This window comes from Trichoplax adhaerens, genomic scaffold (genome assembly GCF_000150275.1).
Source record: "Trichoplax adhaerens TRIADscaffold_7 genomic scaffold, whole genome shotgun sequence".
Lineage (NCBI taxonomy): Eukaryota > Metazoa > Placozoa > Uniplacotomia > Trichoplacea > Trichoplacidae > Trichoplax > Trichoplax adhaerens.
The window spans coordinates 4,807,824-4,829,914 of record NW_002060949.1 but is presented as its reverse complement, the minus strand read 5'-3'; the positions used below and the strand labels follow the sequence as shown (position 1 = coordinate 4,829,914).

At 32.7% G+C, this 22,091-nt stretch overlaps 3 protein-coding genes across 3 annotated transcripts; 1 reads left to right on the top strand and 2 right to left on the bottom strand.

The window, feature by feature from the left end:
- Positions 1-5,629: 5,629 nt before the first annotated feature.
- TRIADDRAFT_7380 (uncharacterized protein) lies at positions 5,630-6,007 on the bottom strand (the record flags this gene model as incomplete). The annotated part of the gene is made up of 1 exon (XM_002114123.1): positions 5,630-6,007. A coding segment is annotated over one exon (378 nt), but the record flags the coding sequence as incomplete, so codon positions are not given.
- A 4,783-nt stretch (positions 6,008-10,790) lies between these two features.
- TRIADDRAFT_58329 (uncharacterized protein) lies at positions 10,791-14,997 on the top strand (the record flags this gene model as incomplete). Its single annotated transcript, XM_002114433.1, has 13 exons — positions 10,791-10,853; positions 12,223-12,294; positions 12,477-12,513; positions 12,991-13,039; positions 13,181-13,235; positions 13,352-13,438; positions 13,799-13,891; positions 14,025-14,141; positions 14,208-14,333; positions 14,448-14,482; positions 14,567-14,624; positions 14,732-14,815; positions 14,977-14,997. 13 exons carry the CDS (start codon positions 10,791-10,793, stop codon positions 14,995-14,997), a joined length of 897 nt encoding a protein of 298 aa, XP_002114469.1.
- Positions 14,998-15,881: 884 nt separating this feature from the next.
- Positions 15,882-21,815, bottom strand: TRIADDRAFT_1010 (uncharacterized protein; the record flags this gene model as incomplete). Its single annotated transcript, XM_002114122.1, has 12 exons — positions 15,882-16,042; positions 16,180-16,268; positions 16,350-16,615; positions 16,703-16,849; positions 16,930-17,022; positions 17,115-17,178; positions 17,268-17,338; positions 17,530-17,655; positions 18,039-18,103; positions 19,076-19,298; positions 20,996-21,184; positions 21,699-21,815. Coding segments are annotated over 12 exons (1,611 nt in total), but the record flags the coding sequence as incomplete, so codon positions are not given.
- Between the last annotated feature and the right edge of the window lie 276 nt (positions 21,816-22,091).

Sequence of the window (22,091 nt, the reverse complement as noted above, 5' to 3'; positions counted from 1 at the left end):
AAAAATTGAAAGAGAAGCCATTAAAAATGTTGTTCATACTGAAGATCTCATAGCATACATCGCTAAGTCAATAAATAACATAAGGCAATTTCGGCGTGATTACTACATCCTATTTTATCAAGTAAAGCACTTAAATATTACATATAATGGTAATGTCTTAGAACGTACAGTTATGACAATATATTCTAGAAATTCCACTTAAAGTCAATTTCCATTGCTAAGACAATAACAGCAGTCGACATTATCATTCGTGATGCTAACACGCATTTTATTGATGATATTGTCTATAACATAATAATTTTTTTACTTCCACTTTGAGAGTTAACCCCTTTTTATATCAGACTCTGTTTGAGAATCACGTAGTGTACCTTACTTTCGTAGTAAAAATAGTCATAAATTTGCTGTAATGACTGACTACTTCCTAACAAGTTTACTAGTCTAACGCAAAGCACTTACTTCGAGTTGCTTCTACAGATTACTACCCTAATCTACCGAAAGATCTAGTAAGAATATAGTACTGCTACTATGACTACCCTGCTAAAAGGCTCACAGCCGGTAGATACGCTGTACTATAATCTACCAAACATACTAGAACACTGAACCACTGTCAGCAACAATACTTTCTTGAATTCTATAATTTGGGCAACGTAGTGCCGTAACACTAGGTCTCAAAAAAAAGCTTTTGAGTTTAAACGATCCAAATATTTCAGTTGGATTATCTTAACAACAATATGGGCGTTTTTGATAATAGCAATCTTAAATATAGAAGATGCTAATAATTCGACAAAAACATACTTATGCTAATGAAAACGTGTTCGATAACCTATTATTTATTGATTCTCGCTACCAAGGTATGCTAAACAGTCGCAGTGTAGCTCCAAAATGGCCAAGTTTAAGGGTTAGATGTCAAGATTGCGAAACTGGTAAAAGAACGAGTCCATGTAATAAAAGTGAAGTTAACAAAAATTTCAAGCTTTTATGATATTATTTTTAAGATGCTTTATTGCAGCAGAATTCAGGTATGGCTATGGTATGTACCAAGGGCAAATTGTTTTACTCGTGAATTGATCTTGTCAAGATATTTAGCGTTTTAAACTGAATAGCTTATTTATCTTGACGATTGAATAATCTCATGGCATGTTTTATTAATCAAGTAATCCACTGAAGCGTACCGTATCGCATGATTCTGCATTCATCATTTGCCTTCAGTTCAATGTCATAACTTTCATTATATTAACAGAAAATAGTGAGGTTATTGACTCATGGTTCAACCACCTTAGACTTTAATTGGTGCAATTTATCATAGATGATTTATTAAGACAGCTTAAAAGCCGCGCATCTTGTAGATAAGATTTGATTACGTGGAGTAAACATCACATGATGATCTATATGTAAAATAATGATGCCATAATACGATTAGTAAATTAAGCCCAAGTTTTTTATCACATGATGCATTGATGATTTAAATTTAAGGTCATTAGATATTGATAATAATAGTCCACAAATGAGTCTGAACGTTATCTTTACCTCAGTTATCATCTTAAGTAATAAAAGTACACCTATTGTAATAACTAGAAGTAATATAAACGTATGTACCCGTAGATTAAGAATTTTTAGGTTTTCAAGGTATACATGTTTTAGAACTAGACGGTGCAAAACACCTAGCTATCGGTTGCCAAAGATAGATTATGTCATAAAATTATGTTATAAAATTCTTGCTATATGCGTATATCTAACTAACTCAGGTTCAATTCTGACAATGCTCATTATAAATTTAATTACATTGTAATCCTAGCGAAATTTAAATAAATCCGAAATCGGACCGACTATCTTATTAGTATGTTCCTCTGGTTTGTAAACTATGTAGTATAATTATTCTAATATACCACAATAACCGTTGTTTTAATTCGTGGCTATTCAAACCTTTAAATATTTAAAGCTACGATAGTTGCATACGCTGGACCTAAGAAGTTAATCGTTCGTTTCATTGTGACACTGTCAAGGTCTTTCGATCACTTCTGTAGCACAGAAACTGCTTCCAAGCGCAGTTAAGCACAGATACCAGTCTTCATTAAGATCAAACTAGAACTCTCTTTGTTTAAAAAAATAACTCACTTTATACTTTCTATGCGCGGAAGTTAATACTGATAAACCGTATCATCCATCTATCGTATATTCTTAGATCTAAATTAGTACATCTATAAGCCTTACTTTAAAATACTGTACGTTAGAGCATGCTATAACATGAGATTAACCAGGACCGGAGCACAATCTGACCTTTGAGCTCTCTTGCAAATTAGGTATCTAATTCATGACTAACAATCTACATACATAACATAACTCGTCGCGATACGAGCACGTGACACAAGGTAATGTCCGCCTAATTTACTTTTCTTGTCTCCTCAAATGGTTTGTCGCTATACGTAGTTTGGAGCGTTTCGATCCATCTGCAGTTTTCAACTCAAAACCGTTATCCTCCGGTAGCAATCTGAGGTGTTCTTAGTCAATAGTGAGGTATGGTATTTAATGTGAGTGCTCTTTTTAGTCCTCCTTACAACACCCTCCTACAAGTAGAACGCTATTAGCTGTTTTAGCTAAATTCTGTATATTGAGAAGCTTATGCAATCTTATTAAATGATAAAATTGTACCATTTTCATAGCACAACATGGGTCACTCAAGATTTCTGTCTTTGGAATTATGACAGCTATTTGTACACTTTCACCCCTTGCATTACTGTCTAATAGTGCAAATTTATGAAAATTTTGTGTATTATACTCTTACATAAGTACAATAATTTACTAACTCATAAGACGATGCAGCACTCTCGCAGATATTATATCTAAGCCGTTTGCTGTACCGTGTCTGCGTAATTCTTTAAATACTTTGCTAACGTACTGTATGGTAGGTGTTTCCAGTCTATGTGAATTCCTTAGCCTGTTTGCGAATTGCTTAACCATTCTACGATTTGACTAGCCATCCCGCGAATTGAGTATCCGTTAAGTGAATTCCGCTACTTGACTCGACATTCCGCAGTTTGACTAATGGATAGAACGGTGCAGTAAACGTACTGTATACGGTGGTACTCTGTGGTGTTTAGTGTTTACCATACGCATTTACTCCAGTTTATCATTGGCAGTCCATTTCCATAAAAAGTCCTGAAAACGATAGAATTTTTTCCTAATCCGATCTAGTCAACCGTCAATATTAACGTCAATAATATCCGATAACCACCAGGACTGCAACAATTAAATATTTTTTCGGCGTCAACAATCCGTTAAAATTACAGTGCATACCTAGATAGCGCTGTTATACGTATGTATGTGAAAATTCCATTCTGCCAGTAGTGTATGTAGCAGATTAATAGTTTAATAAATTGCTCATTATTAATTGTGATTAATAATTATAATAATATGTAATTAAACTATTAATCTACTGCATAAACTACTAGCAGCGTGCAATTGAACACTAGGTAGCATACGTATATTTGCAACAAAGCGATCAGAATTGAATACACATCAACCGGGTAGATAAATTGTAGTTCTATTTAGCACGATTGCATATTTAAGGAAAAAATGATGCTTATTCATTATCGTACCAAATTTAAATGGTAAAACTTGTCAATAGCAATTTCCGTAGTTGGAAAAATAAAACTGATTTTATGATATGCAATCTTACCGAATTATGACTTCTATTTCGTCAAGTGCTGTATGCTATTTAGCTCAATCTGTAAATCAACATTTATTTATTTTATTTTTAAGTATTCGTTAAATGGAAAGCATCTATAACAGTACGTCCTGTAAGTATTTGTAGCTATCTTATCCTGTACTCAACATGATAGCCAATCAGAGCAACTACATCGAATGCCTTACTACGAGCTATAGCTATACATACATAAGTCTTATCCTTATTACGATTAATATATGATTATCCTTTCTGTGCCGTTGACTACTGGAGTAACTATTAGTATTTAATCTGTCAGTAAAACTCCTTCCTTCATCCTTGACCTGTCAGCACAATCCTTGTGAGTCAGACATAACACTAAAGCATCCACAGTTTGTATGCGTATCAATTAAGGCCATTTACGTAGAATTGCCTCGTAAAGAAATAGAACTAGAGGTGCTTGATGTTGTTCAACACGTAAGATATAATTATTCTCAATACGGGCAACTTAAAACGGCTCCAGCTTGTTGAGTACCGTTTAAGAGGCTGTTGAAATCGGCAAGAAGACCAGTTCAAAAGTTGACACTGTCGAGTACAGAACGGTGACAGCAGGTGATAGTAAGCTGCCGTGATGACTGCTAGTACCGTATTATAGTACGATAGTCTGGTGTTAGATGACAGTTGAGAGCTAGTCAGTCATGCTAGAGTTGATAAATGCTATTGTAACATTTCTTATGTGGAAAAAATTCAATTGAGAGTCATTAGAACTGGAATATTCAGACCAGCCTATCCCGAGGTTAAACTATAAAACAGCCTTCAGCCATGCAGTTTTTCATCGGCATTGAGACTACCGTGGAACTGCAGTGGCTATCACGTGACGGTTGTAACATTATGATCTTTATATAGAAGATGCCTAGTATAGTAATATCCTAATATACGAATACTTATCATATACCGTTTAAGTACTGTATTGTATTACATTCATAATGTACGACATCATGACCACATATAGACGACATGCTATACATATAAAGACATTATCTCAATCCCATCTAAAACCTATAAATACCCTTGTACGCTAACTCGTTAGTCAGTTCCTACGTTCCTGCTATCTCAAATACCTTATCTATAACAACCATATCATTGTTAGCCTGTAACTTGTATCTCAATAAAATCCTTTATACCTTCTATCATCGTCTACCTTAAAATACTTTACGCTACTTAATCTACAGATACTCGATAAATATAAGCCTAATTATCTAGACTTCCAGACTTCTAGTGACAATATGAAGAGTTGAAACGTTATATTAATAAGCAATGGTGTACATCACTTATAATCAAGTCGGTAGTTATAATGGACTAAGTTATTCAATATTAGCATATTGTAGTAAGATCATAATAAGGTAGTGCGGTTAGATGCCACTAGCCCATGATTGGATTTTACTGACACGACCATAGACGCTGGTTTGCCGTAGCGAGCACAACCTAAATAAAGTATTGTATTTTGTTATTAAGTTTAGCTCTTTAAATGTTTCGAAAATTTTAAATAATTCTTTTAATAAATTATAGTGCAATATAGTATCAGTAGTAAAGCATGCTAGGCCATTAAGATACAGTTATTAGTAAATTGCGTTCGTTTCTAAAAACTCTTTTTGCGATTACTTTAGTAGAATATTATTATTTTTAATAAATTAGGTGAAATGAGCTTGTAAATATTTATCGAGATACCATAATTACCGGAATAATGGTAAACTGTGTTCCAAATATACTGTATGTCTTATACTAGCAATATTTAATAGATAACTCCAGCAAATATGTGTTGTTATGATGCCATATATTCCTGCGATAACAGTACAGTATTGCGTTATTCTAACGATATTATAATACCATAGCCGACTTCAGCAAATCAATATATAGCTCAGTTATGCTATAATAAAATTGGATAAAATTTAGTAAATACCAGCCATCTCCCCAGCCAACAACTCCAACAAGGACAGCTAATGTACCAGTTCCTCGCGTTAACGGACCACCACTGTCTCCGTAGCAAGAGTCCAAGCCAGCTTTAATCGTACAACTAGCATATTGCACAGAATCATAGATTTCGTTCGGGTAAGCTTTCTTGAAATCAGGATCGTTCATGATAGGGATAGTGAGCTTCTGAAGGTGATTCGATTTTGGGCCACCTTCATGATTCTCGCCCCGTCCAGCTACAGTAACCCACTCACCAGTACTAGCAGATCCCATCGAAATAGAAATTACATAGCTGTTATAACTGAGTGATTTTCTAAGGCTTAAAACTAAGAAGTCGTAATTGTTACTGTATGAGCTGTACGAGTAATGCTCAACGCTGTAAATAAAAATGAAGATCTTGTAGCTTGTAATTTAATGCTTTCGTCCTAATCCAAGTATATTGTCTCTAAAAGAGTTACTAAATTTATTCAGAATGATCTATTACCAGTAAATTTTATAAAATTAAGTTGAGTACTGAATAACTTAATCACAATAATTCAATAATATCTACATCAGTTATATCGATTTTACAGATTATCAATGGCGATCAAGACTATGAATGCGTCTTATGCCTAAGTTTTATAATGGCAATTATACATGAAAAAAGAAATCATTTTCATAAGTAATTTTTATATCGATAAATGTTTCTCATATCAATGGCTATGTACGATATACAATACATTTTTTCGGTTTATTTTGAGCTTATCAATATGATTTAAACTATTTTATGGAGTCGTAATAACATTATAGCCTTATTATTCTTTCAAAACTTACATAGAGTTAACAGAGGAATGTTATTCATGGTCATCAAGATTATCATTAATGGTGATTTAACTTGCTACAATATTGACTAAATCACGATAAACCAAATGTACGATGAGCAGTAGTTAAAACGCGATCATATCTTATAATAGTACCACCACAAATATGTGTACAATAGCCTCCTATATATTGTCTAACAGATGCAACATATAGGATATCACCAGCATAAGCATTCGACCCGACAACAATTCTGTCGCTATTATCAATATTGTCAGGCTGAACTTTCCATTCTAAATTGGCAAAAAAAAATAATTAACATTCTTAATTATGGTGTCTTAGGCCGAAATTACAACAGTATAACGAAAATCGCACGTTCCAAACATCGGGTTAAATTAAATTAATTTCATATTCTACCATTAATTCGTCCATCAAGGAAAAATTAATGTATTTTACAGTATCCTTACCACGTTTGATTTGTTTTACAGCAGGAGGAACTAGACTTAGAAATGGAAAATTTTTTAACGATCATGAAGTAATATAAAGCTTTGATTAGGACGACTTACGAATAAATACTACGTGCTTATAGCACATGTGCTCGTATATCCACTTATTAAAATAAACATATTGATGTAACTCACAACACGTGTTAAAAATATCTTCTAGAAGCTAGTAATAACATTCACCAGCAAAATTACTAAGAACTGCAGCCGTGCTCTTTCTTATATGTGATTCTTTTCGGCTAGATTATATTGCTAAGCTAGCATATAATACCTTACTAACCAAGCAGCCTATATAGGAGTAAAATTCTAGACAGTTTTAGAAAATTTTAAAGAAAAATAGTTCTGATTATTCGTTGGAGCTTCTAAGCCTACACATATTACACAAAAAATTCAATAAAATATATTCTATCGTATAGTCATACTTAAGTGGAAATTGCTAAGTGATTAAAAGCTAACAAATGGAGTACATTGACTCAATAACTGTCTGTCGGTATCGTATTTTGCACACATTGAGTCCAATTAATACAAATTAATACTGGTAGACGTTGGTATAAATATGATTCATGATTTTTCACAGACATTAGATCGTTGGTCTGCGTATTTTATTGGTAAAACTGTAGTCAATGTTCGCTATACTTTATTATTACTCTATCACGTGGTCATTATCTAGTTGTCTATTTAAAGCATAGCTTGATTGAATCAAATTTCCGTAAGTTCCCATGTATAGACGATCCCCGCGACACTAGAATGATTTTTTTGAGCTATGCTCACGTTTAAAGGCAGCAACGCAGGCGACAAGAGAGAGAACTATGAAGATCTTCATTATTCGTCTATGAAAGTTACAGATTGACTTAGAATATTTCTAGTCGAAAAAAGAATATTTTTACAATCATTGCCATGTCAGAGAGTTGTACAATTCAGTAAAAATGAATAGTGTATAATATTAAAATAAACTTATCTATTACTTGGTGTAACATTTTCTCTATATAGAGCTACCTACTGTATAATATTGTAATCACTAGACTGTGAAACTATGTGATATTACGTCATCTTAAAGGTGATTATTTAACTCTTACTTAAAATTCTAGTGTTATAGGATTAATGTGCCAGTCTACAGATATTAACATAGAATTAAATTCGCCAAAATAATTATACAAACCCAATAATCTTGTGAGAGTTTACTGAATTCAACAAACCTAGGTTTTAAATTCTCAATGAGCCTGTAATTTATATACTCGTATTAGTAAAGTTCATTCTAAATGAATGAATATTAAAATGATACTGCTTATAAATTCAAATTAATATTTGCTGATAAATTAGCTTTTTTGGATATTCTATGACATTGGATGCCAGCGAATTCTATTCATACTAATACTATATGAAGGCGAAAGGGAATAATAAATCGACAATGGTACGACTTACGAGTAATTAATGTTACCAACTTTGGTTTGTAAACTAGTTATTCTTACAGAATTTTCATTGTTACTTAAACACCTTTGGACCAAAAAACTTCATTTGAGTACATATATGTATTGGATGTGACAGATATTGCGCATTATATCAGCACCATATTAATCTATACAAGGAGAAGACATTAAGCGATTTGATCCATTACAATATAATACTGCGAAGTTATTATGTATAGTAATTATTTCAATTAATAAAAATATTTAAGTAAGAGGCTGATGATTATAATAGTTAATGCATCTGTTTGACGATCTATAATTTAAATAAAATGCTTAACTGATTAGATGTATACATTAATCTATTTATCTAATGTTAGGATAGATTATAATTAACGTAATATTAAAATTTGGGCGAGACACATTAACCAAATAATCTTTTACTATATGAGTAACTAATAAGTTATTTCAACGTGGTTGTTAGTTATTAAATAGGATTATATACTAAATTCGCGATGTTCTCTGGCATTCATTCGTACTAAATTGAAAGATTATTTAATTTAAATGAACTTCAGTTTACTTTAGATTACAACTAAGTGCTCTACATAGATCAAAATAAATCTATTCCGATATAACATAATTTTAGTAAATAAATAAATTATTTTAACTACTACTGAGCTTTAGATGTACTATAGGAAAATTGATGGAAATATCGATTTATTTCTCCATCGTAAATTTGACTTATACCATTTACATAGCTCACACACCTTGCGATAATAAACGACGTAATCCGAATATAATCATTAAGTTCATCAAGGATTGAAAATTTTAGTATCTTTGATCAGCGCATACGCTTACTGTAATTCTTGTCACAAACCAAGACGCTCCCCATACTGCTTTATACGCTTAGTCGTTAATTGGATAATTAAGTTACACTTTCAAGGTCGACATTTTTAAATTGTTATTTACGTCTCAAATTATTGATCGATTGAATTGACATCAATTTGCACCAGATTTTTAGACTTACTAAATCACAAATAACGCTTTTATTTCAACTTTATTTGACATCATTAAGTCACTGCCTTCAATTTTAGACATTACTTTAAGACTACAGTTACTATATTAATTCAACTTACACGTCATAAGATGATTTTATTAACAGACAAGTAAGTCATTTTTAGTATCTTGCATGCAGAAGAGCATAAAAAAATGGTTTGGGGAATTGTCCATTTCGCGGCAAATTCGGTACTCTACAGTATTATTTTGTACTGTAGTAAGTTAATTAGTATGGAGATTTTTGCGTACTGTAGTTTTCGAAATAACGGTTTGGCTCTAAACATAATTTACGAAGAAACTACGTTTCGTATAGTAATTCTGACAACGGATTCTTGTAATTCAACTCATTCTCTTTCGTTTCATATAAAATTTATTGAAGAAATCAAAAATTTTGTTTACATTTACCTTCACAAAAATCATAGAAATTAGCCCGTCCACCCTCAGTACTTTACACAAAACCCTCATTTTTTTCTTAGTACTGTAGCAATCGGCGTACTTTAATGAATAATTATTTCGAAATTCGACATCATACGCAAATTATAACGACGAATTCGTGTTATTGGATTTCTGCTCTATGGTTTGACGTGCAATTTGTTAAAATTTTGTACATTATTTATTATTTTGCTTTCGTACGAATGCACAACTGTACTACTGTACAGTACTTACTGTTTTCACTACAATGTACTATAGGCTGTACTGTACACTGTACAGTTACAGTGGATGGGTTCAACGCTACAGTATATAGTACTGTACACTGTATTCATGTACTGTTCTGAAGTGATTTTCTAGTAGCGCTAGAAAAGTTATATTAACCTTGACGGTACTGAGTGAGGTTTGGGTAGGCAGAATGTACTCATTCCCAAGCTACAGTACCTGAATTCTCGCCACGAAGGCCTGCTGCTACAGTACATACAGTACAGTACACAAAACCCTCTTTTTTTTTCTTAGTACTGTAGCAATCGGCGTACTTTAATGAATAATTATTTCGAAATTCGATATCGTACGCAAATTATAACGACGGATTCGCCTTATTGGATTTCTGCTCTATGATTTGGCATGCGATTTGTTAAAGTTCTGTACATTTTTTATCATTTTACTTTCGTTGAAATACGTAAAAGTTTCTCGGACACTTTGTACAGTACGGTACTGGACCCCAAATATACAGTACTTTGTACTCTAATGGCTTTGATCTCATCATCAAGATTTACTGCCCTTGCACACTTTCCTCAGCAAATTCTCCAGTCTTGATGGGTGGAGGTGTTGGATTGAACAAACTATCTTATGATATAGAGCCATGATTCAAATTAGCCATTTATTGTAGGAGAGAGAGAGAGAGAGTGACAAAACTAAATTACTGAACTACGACGCACTTTCCATGTTCGATTGGCTGTGGTGACGATGGCAGCATTTGCAAATGTTACCCCACTTCGTCAGCAACTACAAAAGGAAAATGTCAATAAGGTCGGTAGAGAAGAGCAAAATCTTAACATAGGATACCAAAATTACAGGCATGTTGTCAGTATGAAAGCTGCTATCTAAGAGGTCGATTTCCCTTTCCAATTTTCATATCTTACCATTACTTAAAGGATACTTTTATGACCGCAGTGTAAGAAATGGGGGGAGCACATTGCAACATGTTAATCTTCTGCATGTGAATGAAAGATTCAATAGCTTAGGGAACAGCTACGTTCGATGAGGATTGCAATGTCCTACAAGCAATCAATTGAAAGCTTCATCTTCTGTCATTTTTTGCCAACAATGATAAATTTATTGGATAATCATGGATCATCATTAATATTAGATCGCACCATATTATGAAACACATGACTTTCTGTTGCTTGAAATATTACAAGAATGTCCATCATACCTCATGCAATTCTGCAGCCAGTGTGTTTTCATACTACTGTATTACTGTACAGTATTAGAGACCGCAGTCTTCGTTTCTTCTCTAAAGTCAGTTAAATTAGACGGAAATTCAGTCACTGAGGTTGTTGTAGTAGAGTACTACCACTACTATTTTATACCATATTGCTTTTCTAGTCCGAAAAAATTATTCCATTATTATCATTGCTATTACGTGGTCTGTAGTATGTAGTGATGATATGGACGTAATTGCAATTTACATGTACAGTAACAACGCAAATACGCAATGGTAATTAAATTATGAATAGCCACTATAAATTATGCCTATGATAACTGGGTTTCCCACTCAGTACTTTGTTGGCAACTTGTTATTCTCTCAATTATTCTTCGTATAGATTACACTTGCTTCAATTTTACTTACTAGCTTGCTTACCATACCTGCAGGCATCGTTGTAAACAACGCTTGAGAGTTGACAGATAATTAGAATAATAATAATAGTAATAATCTCTAGGGAATATCAACTCTGCAGATAGTTATAAAATTGATTGAGTATATCATGCGCGTAGAATTGCAATTTCAGATCCATTCTTAAATCTCTCCAGAGATTATTCATTGACTCAGTAAGCTAGCTGTAAAATTTATATTCTAATTAAAAAAACTTGCACTATGGTTAGTCGAAAGAACTAAAAAAATCAGTTGTAGCCTGATACCAATTTTATAAGGAAATGTAAATGATTTCTGCTTAACTTATTGTAACTGAGACTAGTAAACTTACAAACTTGAATTCCTATTTGCTGCTATATTGATAAAGGCGACTAACTCTTTTGATTCGTGATACCCTTATGCAAGGTCGAAAGTTTAAAATTAGTCAATCTCCACTATTCGCTTGCTGACAGCTACAGTTTTCATACGTATATTTTCATCGAATAATATGTTTAAAGACTGCTTACTATTCATAACGTGCAGGGTAAGGAATTTCAATGGTTGCTACATTACGATTTGCCACAAGATTTCAATCGTCTTGGTGAATTTATTAAGGTGCCTATCAGTCAAGTACTGTCTATCGTCGTATCTTTGTATAGTCAATGATTCAACAGTAAAATCCCTTTAATAATACTCAGAAGCGTCTTTCATATATTAAATTATTCTACGACCCGTAATCATTGTATTCATCATATTTAACTGGACTTTAAAATGCTCCTGTTGATTTTGCTTATTAGATTTCTGAACAAAATTTAGGAGTAATGAATGTAATAGGTAAGTTGAGTTACTAATTTTTACATCATCAAAAATAGCAAGTTTTATTTCACGTGCTTGATTACTGTGTGATCTTAACCCATTATTTAGTTCTCCATTGAGAGAGTAAAGTATCTATTATCTATTTATTGCATCTTGCTGTTCATATAAAACACCATGCATGGTACATGCCATTAACTGCCTCTCGTTGATACTGAAGTTTTGTAACCGTTTAAATGCACGTTGATGCCACTTTACTCTAAGCTTCAACAGAGAGCATTGTTAAGTCATGACTATGCTGACTACTTGATACACTGTACCTTATAAGATTTAAATAAATAATATGCAAGTATACGGTAATTATCATACTGTACTGTATATTTCTAAATCATAAGAATTACGGTACAACAGTAATATAATTTCAGCATCCGATTCGGCGATCTTGTTATTTGATATATTCAATTCTAATATCTTTAATGACACCTTCCCTTATCAAAGTTGAAGATTCTGAAGCAAAGCCTGAAAATTTTAAAATGACTTTGCCCCAGTAAGTACGAAATATTTACTTAGCATATTAAGAAATTTATCCTTTCTAAAATAAATCATAACGAAAGAATGATAGTACAGGATAACGTAGTCCAAATCTCTCTATTTGATTTACATTTATTATTTCGTATATGCAATAAAGGAAAGATTTAGTTAAGGGCATTATCACTATCAATGCAGATAGTATAACTAAAGCGGTAAGTGGCATGAAATGATTTATTTTCATTAACTTTAATAACGTAATTTAATACTATATAGCTATGTAAAATAGTTTAGAGATTAGATAAATCTGCGATTTTTGCATTGATTAAAGGATATTACGGTTACAAGGCCTAGTAAAGTGAATCCTACCCAGGTCTCAATTGGAATTCGTGAATGTTGGCCTCTTAGATTATTTCAGGTAAATTTATCCATTAAGATTTGAATGTATTGAGCTAATTTCGATATTAGCTTTGTAGGGTACAACATTCTTCGCAAACAAAAATATGCTCTAGTAAATGTGTACCTAAAACTATGAATACATACAGTAGACACAATGAGTGTGGTATTGTTTAACATACACAAGTGTTCACGATAACTCCTAAAACAATCACTCTTACCGCAACGTATTACTAACTCTCTATTAATGAATTATCGTATAATGTTTAGAAGTTTATGATGTTAAGGTATTAATACTAATTTAGTAAAGATATTGTTATTTAGTATCGAAAATGGCCCTATACTTCCAAGTAACTTAATTTTACAACTACCTTTTCAATAGTTACGAGACGCAACTCGGTTTGTAAATATAGCATTAAAGTCTTTTGAGCAAACGAAAGGCAAGCTTTTCAAGTCCGGCGATGAAGTTTGTAAAGTGGGTATCAATAAAATTCATATTTACAAAGTCACGGTGTTGTCTTAGTTTTAGATAAATGTGATGCAATACTTTTTATTATATAGAGATCTGGAAGTAATATTTGTACATTATTGTCTTCATTTCACATTAGATTATTGATAACTTCATGAATAGCTTAAGTCAAGCTGAAACCGCCTTAATTTTACCTACTATCAGACATCCAGCTGAAATCTTAAATTCCGAAAGCAGTGTAATACCTATTATGATAGTAATGCAACATTGACGACTTTTTGTTATCTAACTGTATAATTATGTTCTCGATTTAAATATTTAGAATATGTTTGATCCTCCATTGCCTGAAGATGTATTGACCGACTTTTATATCAATAGAGACCAATTGATCATGAAATTATACTTTTTCAATCTTAAATCCCCTAATCAAGCCTCCCAGATCCAATATGTATGATTTTAAACTTTTCACAACCAATTAATAATCCATTTTTTCCTATGATCTTACTACAAGATAAAATATTTCATAATTTTGAACGCGATCTTGAATTATATATTTTAATAGAAACCTGGGAATACAAGTTTAATTGGTACTACGTTGTAAGTATATTCTCCATATGAGAAAGTTTCATCGCATCGTTATTGAATGACGTCACAGTAACAATCCGCATTCTCTAAATATAGCATAAACACGCAGCTGTCCGGTGCCAAAGTCATGTATGAGATAGCGCATAATATGCAGGTATTTCGATAAATATTTTGTCGGCGCATATTTTTAATGCTCAACAAATACTGCCGGAATTGATGGGGGTGTTGCCGTTCTTAAAATGAGCGTTTTCTGTTCCTCAGGTAGAAACGTGTATACCAAGACTGTCCAATGTTTTAAGAAGTATCTCACTAGCTTTACGACTTTGTCAGCAAATGAAAGACAAGGTGAGTCACTATATTACAATGCACATCCACTATTTAACGATATAATCTATTTCTGTTACGATTTATTGTAGCTATGAAATAGGGTACGCGTTAGTATAGACATTATAGCTGTTTTATTTGCTAATACTGATATTGTCATAACGATTGCTTTTCTCCTTTAGGTTCAGGCTTCTCGAACTTAATGAAAACTTATGGTTTACTAAACATTTATTTTATAATGATTACTCATTTTTGATCAGTTTTATCTCCTTTTTGCTTCTATTGATACTACGTATAATATTGAAAATTTCCTGATTAGGGTCTGCTATTTCAAATACACTTATTTGTAATATAGCTAATGTGACGTTCGTAAATTTGAAAGTTTCTATTTTTTTAACAGAGAAATTTATGAACTGATTCGTACATTCAAGGCTTTCTTTTATTTGTAAAGTCATTAAAATGACTTTTGTCTTCTTCGATATAGATGTAGCGAAGTTGATACAAAGATTATAATTTCTGTAAGTTCTATTCCTCAAATGAGATACTATTGCACTGTATTATACATGAAAACAAGTGATAATTGCGATGTAAGCCTCATCAATAAATAAAAAGGTCATATATAACATCTACGGGCTACTGTAGCCATGTTACCAAATACGAGTATTGCTTGATAGACGTACTAATTCAACTAAGGCTTCGGCCTCCTTGTTCAAAATGCATATTTTGAAATAGTACTGTATGTACATAGGTTGAGTATCGCTGCATTATATGAAAAGAAATAAACTAGATAGGCTAAATTTAACTTATCGCATTCTTTAAAATTCATCCATCTTTCGATGATTACGTAAAACACAAGCACACTTTACCTGGAACATATTGTAAAAGCGTTACCATACAGGTTTATAATGTTCCATTTGAAGAAAGCGAGTGACACAAAATAGTTAATATAAAATGTGATACCGTTTATACTTTAAGTAACAGGCATCTGAGATTGCAAGGGGCCATACGTAGTCATAATGTTTTAAAATAAGTTCTAATTGACGTTGTATTTATTCATATTATCGATATTATCAGTTCCAGATTTATCAGAAAAATAACGGTGCTTAAATTCCTTCCACATCAGTTCTCGTTCTCGCGTAGCTCCCGAAACAAATCCTCTGTTTTCTAAAGCTCTACGAGTTAAATACGGTAATACCTCGTCAACTGGACCGTACGGAACAAGCTTATACGCACAATAACCAGCAGCTCCTGTTTGGCAGTACATTCAACAACATTCGATCAATATTTTAGCATTGTTTGCAATGTTAAGCTATATAGTAGTCTCTTACGGTGTCATAGACATTTCTTTATTAAAAGGGAAATACAAAGAATGAATTGTATCTTACCTAACGCATACGTAATTCGATCGCACATTCCGTATAGTTGACCAAACAGTACCTTATTCTCATCTTTTCGTATGTCAAGTTCTTTCATCCTACAATAAATTCGTAATCGATTGTAAAATCATTCCAATAGGTAAATTAATGCAGACTAGAAAAAGAATATTAACTCCTACTTTTCGATAGCAAATTTAACCGTTCCCTCATTGTGAGAAGCGACAATTATTTCCGAGTTTTTTATGTTATTCATAATCATGGTTAACATTTTATTATAACATTGTGTCGTTGATTCTATGTTAGGTTGGACTGGATCCTCATAACCTAAAGTTTCTGCACGCAATCTTTCTTGATCCATGTAAGCTCCCCTAACTAGCTTAACTCCAAATATGTAATTCTCTCTTTTAGCTTCTGCCAAGTCAGTTGCTAGTGCGCAGGGCGTGTTCTACTCAAGTATTATTAATTACTTCTTTTAAGCGATAAGAGTCAATTTGTATAACATCATGCTAAGGCTAAAATAGCGATAAACTACCTTTAAATAGCATTGATATGTATTAAAGACATATCCTTTTTCTTTATTGTAGACCTTTTGCAAATCTTTTGTTAAACAACTTATTGCGGGTTGAAAATAAGTCTGTTCCGCATCTACCATAAGAGTAACATTCCTATGGATAGCACACTGAAAGAGTAGGCAAGCATTAAGACTAATAGCTGACAAACACTGTTAATAACGTGCGAGGGTGTAGAGGTTAGACATACCTCAACAAGAGCTTGAAGCCTATGTACAACTTTCTTCCATTGTATTAGATCTTCTTCTTCCAATGGAACGAATAATGGCTTACCAGTCGCATCCTAGAAATTTTGATGTTATTTTAAATTCAAAAACGGTAATAATAAACGATTAAACGGTATCACAATGGTGGCTAATTATTTTAAGATATTACCTTTAATTTGGAAAAGAAGTTGGTAACCTTCATATGAGGTTGTAGAGCTCTACCCCAATCAATCCTTCCTATTTTTCTATATTTTGTAATAAAACGATTACTTTATTGATAATGTTTAGAATTCTAATAATTTATATTCTATCATACATCTACGGCACACACCCAGTTTCATTTATATCAATCCAGCTGAACACTTCAGTGGCTTGTTCATTAGTAAGCGGCATCTTTTAATTAATGCAAAGTAGGTGTTATAAACAGAAATGTACATGGCTGCCAAGGCATGAGAAAAAGCAGTTGATATTAGCAAATACTGTATAATAGTCATTATAGCGGGTACACCTAAGGTTACGGATACTGGAGCTGCCTAGTTGTTTCATTAATTATGATTATTTAATATCACAATTATGAATTTCACCTGTAGTTTATCTAACGCTTTCTTAAAGCTTTCCAACGTGATACAGCGATCCATAGCATCATCAGCTTGAATAGCGATTAGGTTAAAGAGACTTTCGGTCTGATTAAGAGTAGCGGACAGCTGTAACTACAGATATACGTATATACGTAATAATATTACTTCATCGTCTATACGAGGTATATTAGATAATGGTAAATCATTGCAAATCTATATCCGTAGTAACTATAGACATATGTATATACGGAGTAATATTACTTCATCGTCTATACGAGGTATAATTAGATAATGGCATATTATTGTAGATCTATATCAGTAGAAACTACAGATATACGTATATACGTAGCAATATTACTTCATCGTCTATACGAGGTATAATTAGATAATGGCAAATTATTGTAAATCTATATCAGTTATAATATAAGCTGTTAATCGATAAACGATATTATAAGTAATAAATCAATGACATACATACGTTCTGCTTTACTAATAATCATACTCGTATCACTTACTAGCAGCCTAGGCTCTCCCAATGCGGTCACTTTTACAGCAATAAGTGGGCGCCTACCCATGCCTTCTATAATTATGTCGTTCATTTCATTACAATAACTTTTAGTCTTTATCATCATCTTAACTGATGATAAAAGTAAAGTCTAATATGATAATCATTTAAAAGCGGCATTTTGTTCTAAATGTCGAAATTTCATAGAAACATAAAAATAAAACGATCTAACAGCAGTTGAAATAGTTCAAATAATACTTCTGCTCCGCTAAATGATTCAGATCTGCAAATAGGCATATAATATTTGCTGTACTTACTGTTAATAAGCATAATTTAATACTGTTACGGCGCTACCTTACCGCTAGGATAGTTTAATAGTACAGTATTTGCTAATATGAAAAATATCCATATTTGTAGTGCTCGGTTAGATAAGTAATGCTTTAACGTGGATATTATTTGTGATAGTTTGTTACATATTTGATAGTGATTGTTATTATGCGTAGATAGTAGTAAGATGATTCAAGTTCTAGCTTATAATAGTTGAACTAGGCGGCATACATGCTTAGATTAAGATTAAGTGTGAGTTAATAGGTTAAAAATATTTACTTATAGATAAAGCTATGCAAGGAATATCTTAGTTCGAGATGTCTCTCTTAGTAAGGTATAATAATAATACTATCGTTTACAAGTTAGACGGTTTCTATATAAACGGGGACATTTTGAGTTAAATTGAGTCGTGAAAAGTTGTAGATGCGTCCATGCTAATAAAATTTCTATCTTTACGGTACTTTGCTGTGTGTGGTTAACGTTTAGTAAAAGAGCGTTTAAGTCAGTAGTTATTTATAGACTTTTACTTTACGTTTCCTTGTCGTAGAGTTTGAATTGTGACAAATACTTAGTGCAAGATATAATTATCTCTTTGAAAGTTATAATCAAATGCAAACAAAGCTCACAAGATACGGATAATGAACTTAATCAATCTTTCCATTGCAAGATCAATAATTACATCTTATCTACTAGATAATTTTCTATTATATTAGCTCTTACTGGCAGTTTCGATGCAGCGCATAAATGTTTCTAGATTTTCATCACACTTTCGTTCGCCCTCGTAGAAGTACGTTCTTGCACAAATTACGTTTTCCCGACGATCGGCAAATCGCTCATCCGCTTGAAATTGAGTTTCAACTGGAACTCTAGTGCTAACTGTAGTTGTTGAGTAAAAATAAATATAAAACCGGTATGAATTGAATATGTTAAGGTATACACTTGGCTAGGTAGGGTTGACTATAGCAAAAGTTGCTATTTTGTGGCTGATTAGATCACGTGTATACGTACAGTCACACCTCGCTTATGTAGCTGAAATTTGATAATTCGTAAAGTATTAACTAGTAAAACAAAGACAAAGTGAACGAATACAGTAGTATATGAAAAAAGAACTTCTTATTCTCGATTTACATGACTGAATTTGTAACATTCACAAAACTATCTGTAGTTAAAAGTGTATTCATGTTTTAGCGAAAGTCATAATAAGGTGCAATGTGGTTAATTAATTAACATAAATGTTCATTAGTAAAGTGTACAGCCAACAATGTATGCTTAACTAGCGAAAATATTATTTAAATATTGAATCGTGTCAAGTATAGACAGTAGGTTACCTGTTTCCAATTTCGCACTAACCATTTCCTTGCTGTTGCAAATAATTAATAAGAGCAAGATATTAGATGATATAAAATTTATAAGAATTGAAACTATAATTACATTAATGTCAATCTACAGATTAATCTTTAAATGACACTGTACAATTAATGCATACAGAGTGTATGCTAATAAGATACTATATAGTACTGTATAATTATGTGTATATACAAGAAATGTCGGTACGAAGTACTTTTCTCTAGCAGTACTTTTGCTTTAGTAGTTTTTTAAGAAATATTGCGTATTTAACTTGTGCAGTATACGCTTTATAGGAGCATGAAGATACCGTATATGGGGTTAGCACAGGTTGTAGAATTTCTATATAGAAATCGCATCCAGGTGCAAATCGTATTAGGTTATGTGTGAAAATGTGAGCTCAAATGCATGGTATATGCAAAGAATGATTATCTACTTTAGAGTCTGTCAATTGCATATAATTTCCGGTACGCAATATTTGCAATCATCCATTTCAGTTGGCACATATACAGTATATTATATAATAAGTATAATGCACGGATATATATGATACATCGTACTGTAGTATGAATACCCGTATATTGGAGGACATAGAAATTTCGTGTTCGACCTGTACAGTACTTCAAAGGTGATAATTAATAGTAGAAAAATTGTAATACAAAATAGAGACTACTCTAAAGATGAGTAGCCCCTGATATAAAGTATCGAAGGTACAGCAGAGATCCATGGTAACACTTGTTGTGTAGATATCACGACTAGCGTATTAAGTGGGTTGAATGTTCTATCACACACTACATTCGAGTATTTTTGTAACGTTTATATCCTGCACATATGCAAGTATATGTTGCTACGTTCTATACAGTTATTTTTCGGCTCCTATTACAGAGAGATAGATGTAGATAATCATTTGTAGAAGAACTAATCTATATAATAAAGTAATGCTAAAATAAAGTATGTACATTTTACTAGCTAATAGATGCATGAAAATTTACAAAAGAGATGGAACAACAGTTTCAACTTAGTTACCGAAGTACTGTACACTTGATCATGGTTAAACATCACGAGTAGAATAAATTTAAATTGTAGTTACAAGAGAATCAATAACTTTTGTAAAGCTTCGAGATAAAATTCATGGGTAAGATTAATAGGGAGCCTAGTATGGATCAGTTTGTATACTGGATTCAACACTCTACGCTATGAGTGAATTTATTTACGTTGGATGTATCACTAATTCATTTCCTCACTATTTTACCATCTATACTAGCACTATGTAACTTACTTCATGGCCTTAACAACCTGGTTGCGAGTGATATCTTCCTCAGTAGCATAATCTAGAATAGGACTGACGCCACAATCAGCCATCTTATGAATTTTAGTCATAATTTCGGTTCGATTTTCGCCAGCTACGAACTGACCATAAATTGTTGCTCGCATCAATTTATCGAATAAAGTTCTACCAAGTAAGCTCCTGGATTTCTTCATAATCTATTAGTATAATAGAAAGATTGAAAGTCAATTAAGAACCACTTGCAAGGTGAATCATAGCAAGAGTTTTACAGTCCTATTTAGGGTCAAAGGAAAGAGTAGATAATTTCATAGTGAATATCGAGGGATAACCTATACAGTGTATAGTATTTACAGTAATAACGAGTAGTGGAGTATATGGAAGCATGGACTATTGCCAACCATAGAATTATGAGTACTGTAGGTCGATGCAGCTCTCTCTATTAATCCTTAGACTAGTCCGAACACATTTAAAAGCAGCTTTTACGTTAAACATCAACTCATTGAAAAATTCGATTTGCGTATGTATACAGTAGGATCATTGACTTGTTGAATTGACCTTGCTAAATGTATTGATTAATCCATGGTGAAGAAGACGTAGTGCAGTACCGTAGTTTTATATTGTATAACACTTTGAACTTTTAATGAATACAATTCTAATTCATCCTTTTAATATTCATCATGACCGATGGCGCTAATGTTTGTATGGACGTACCCAGATAGCATTATCAACTAAATAATCGATCGTTAACGATCTGTAGACCAAAACTCCACGTAAAAGTTCTAATGGAGTTTTATCCTTGTAAGCAATTCGATAATTATCAAATTTGATGGTCTCATCTTGAGGAGGTGTTTCCTGCCGACATTGGACTGGATGATGATGGGAATTTTTTACACTTGTTGATAAGACAATCCCACGTCGTATGAACAGCCTTCCACTATCATTGAACGGCATCTTTGATCCTTTCAAACATCCTGCCATCCATGGATTTGCTCTGATTCCTTTCAACGGTCTAAGACGCAATAGGTTAGCCATAGTATTAACCTGTTAATAATAATAATAACTATTTCAAGATCAACCACAACGGATCCAACAGTCCCAAATTTC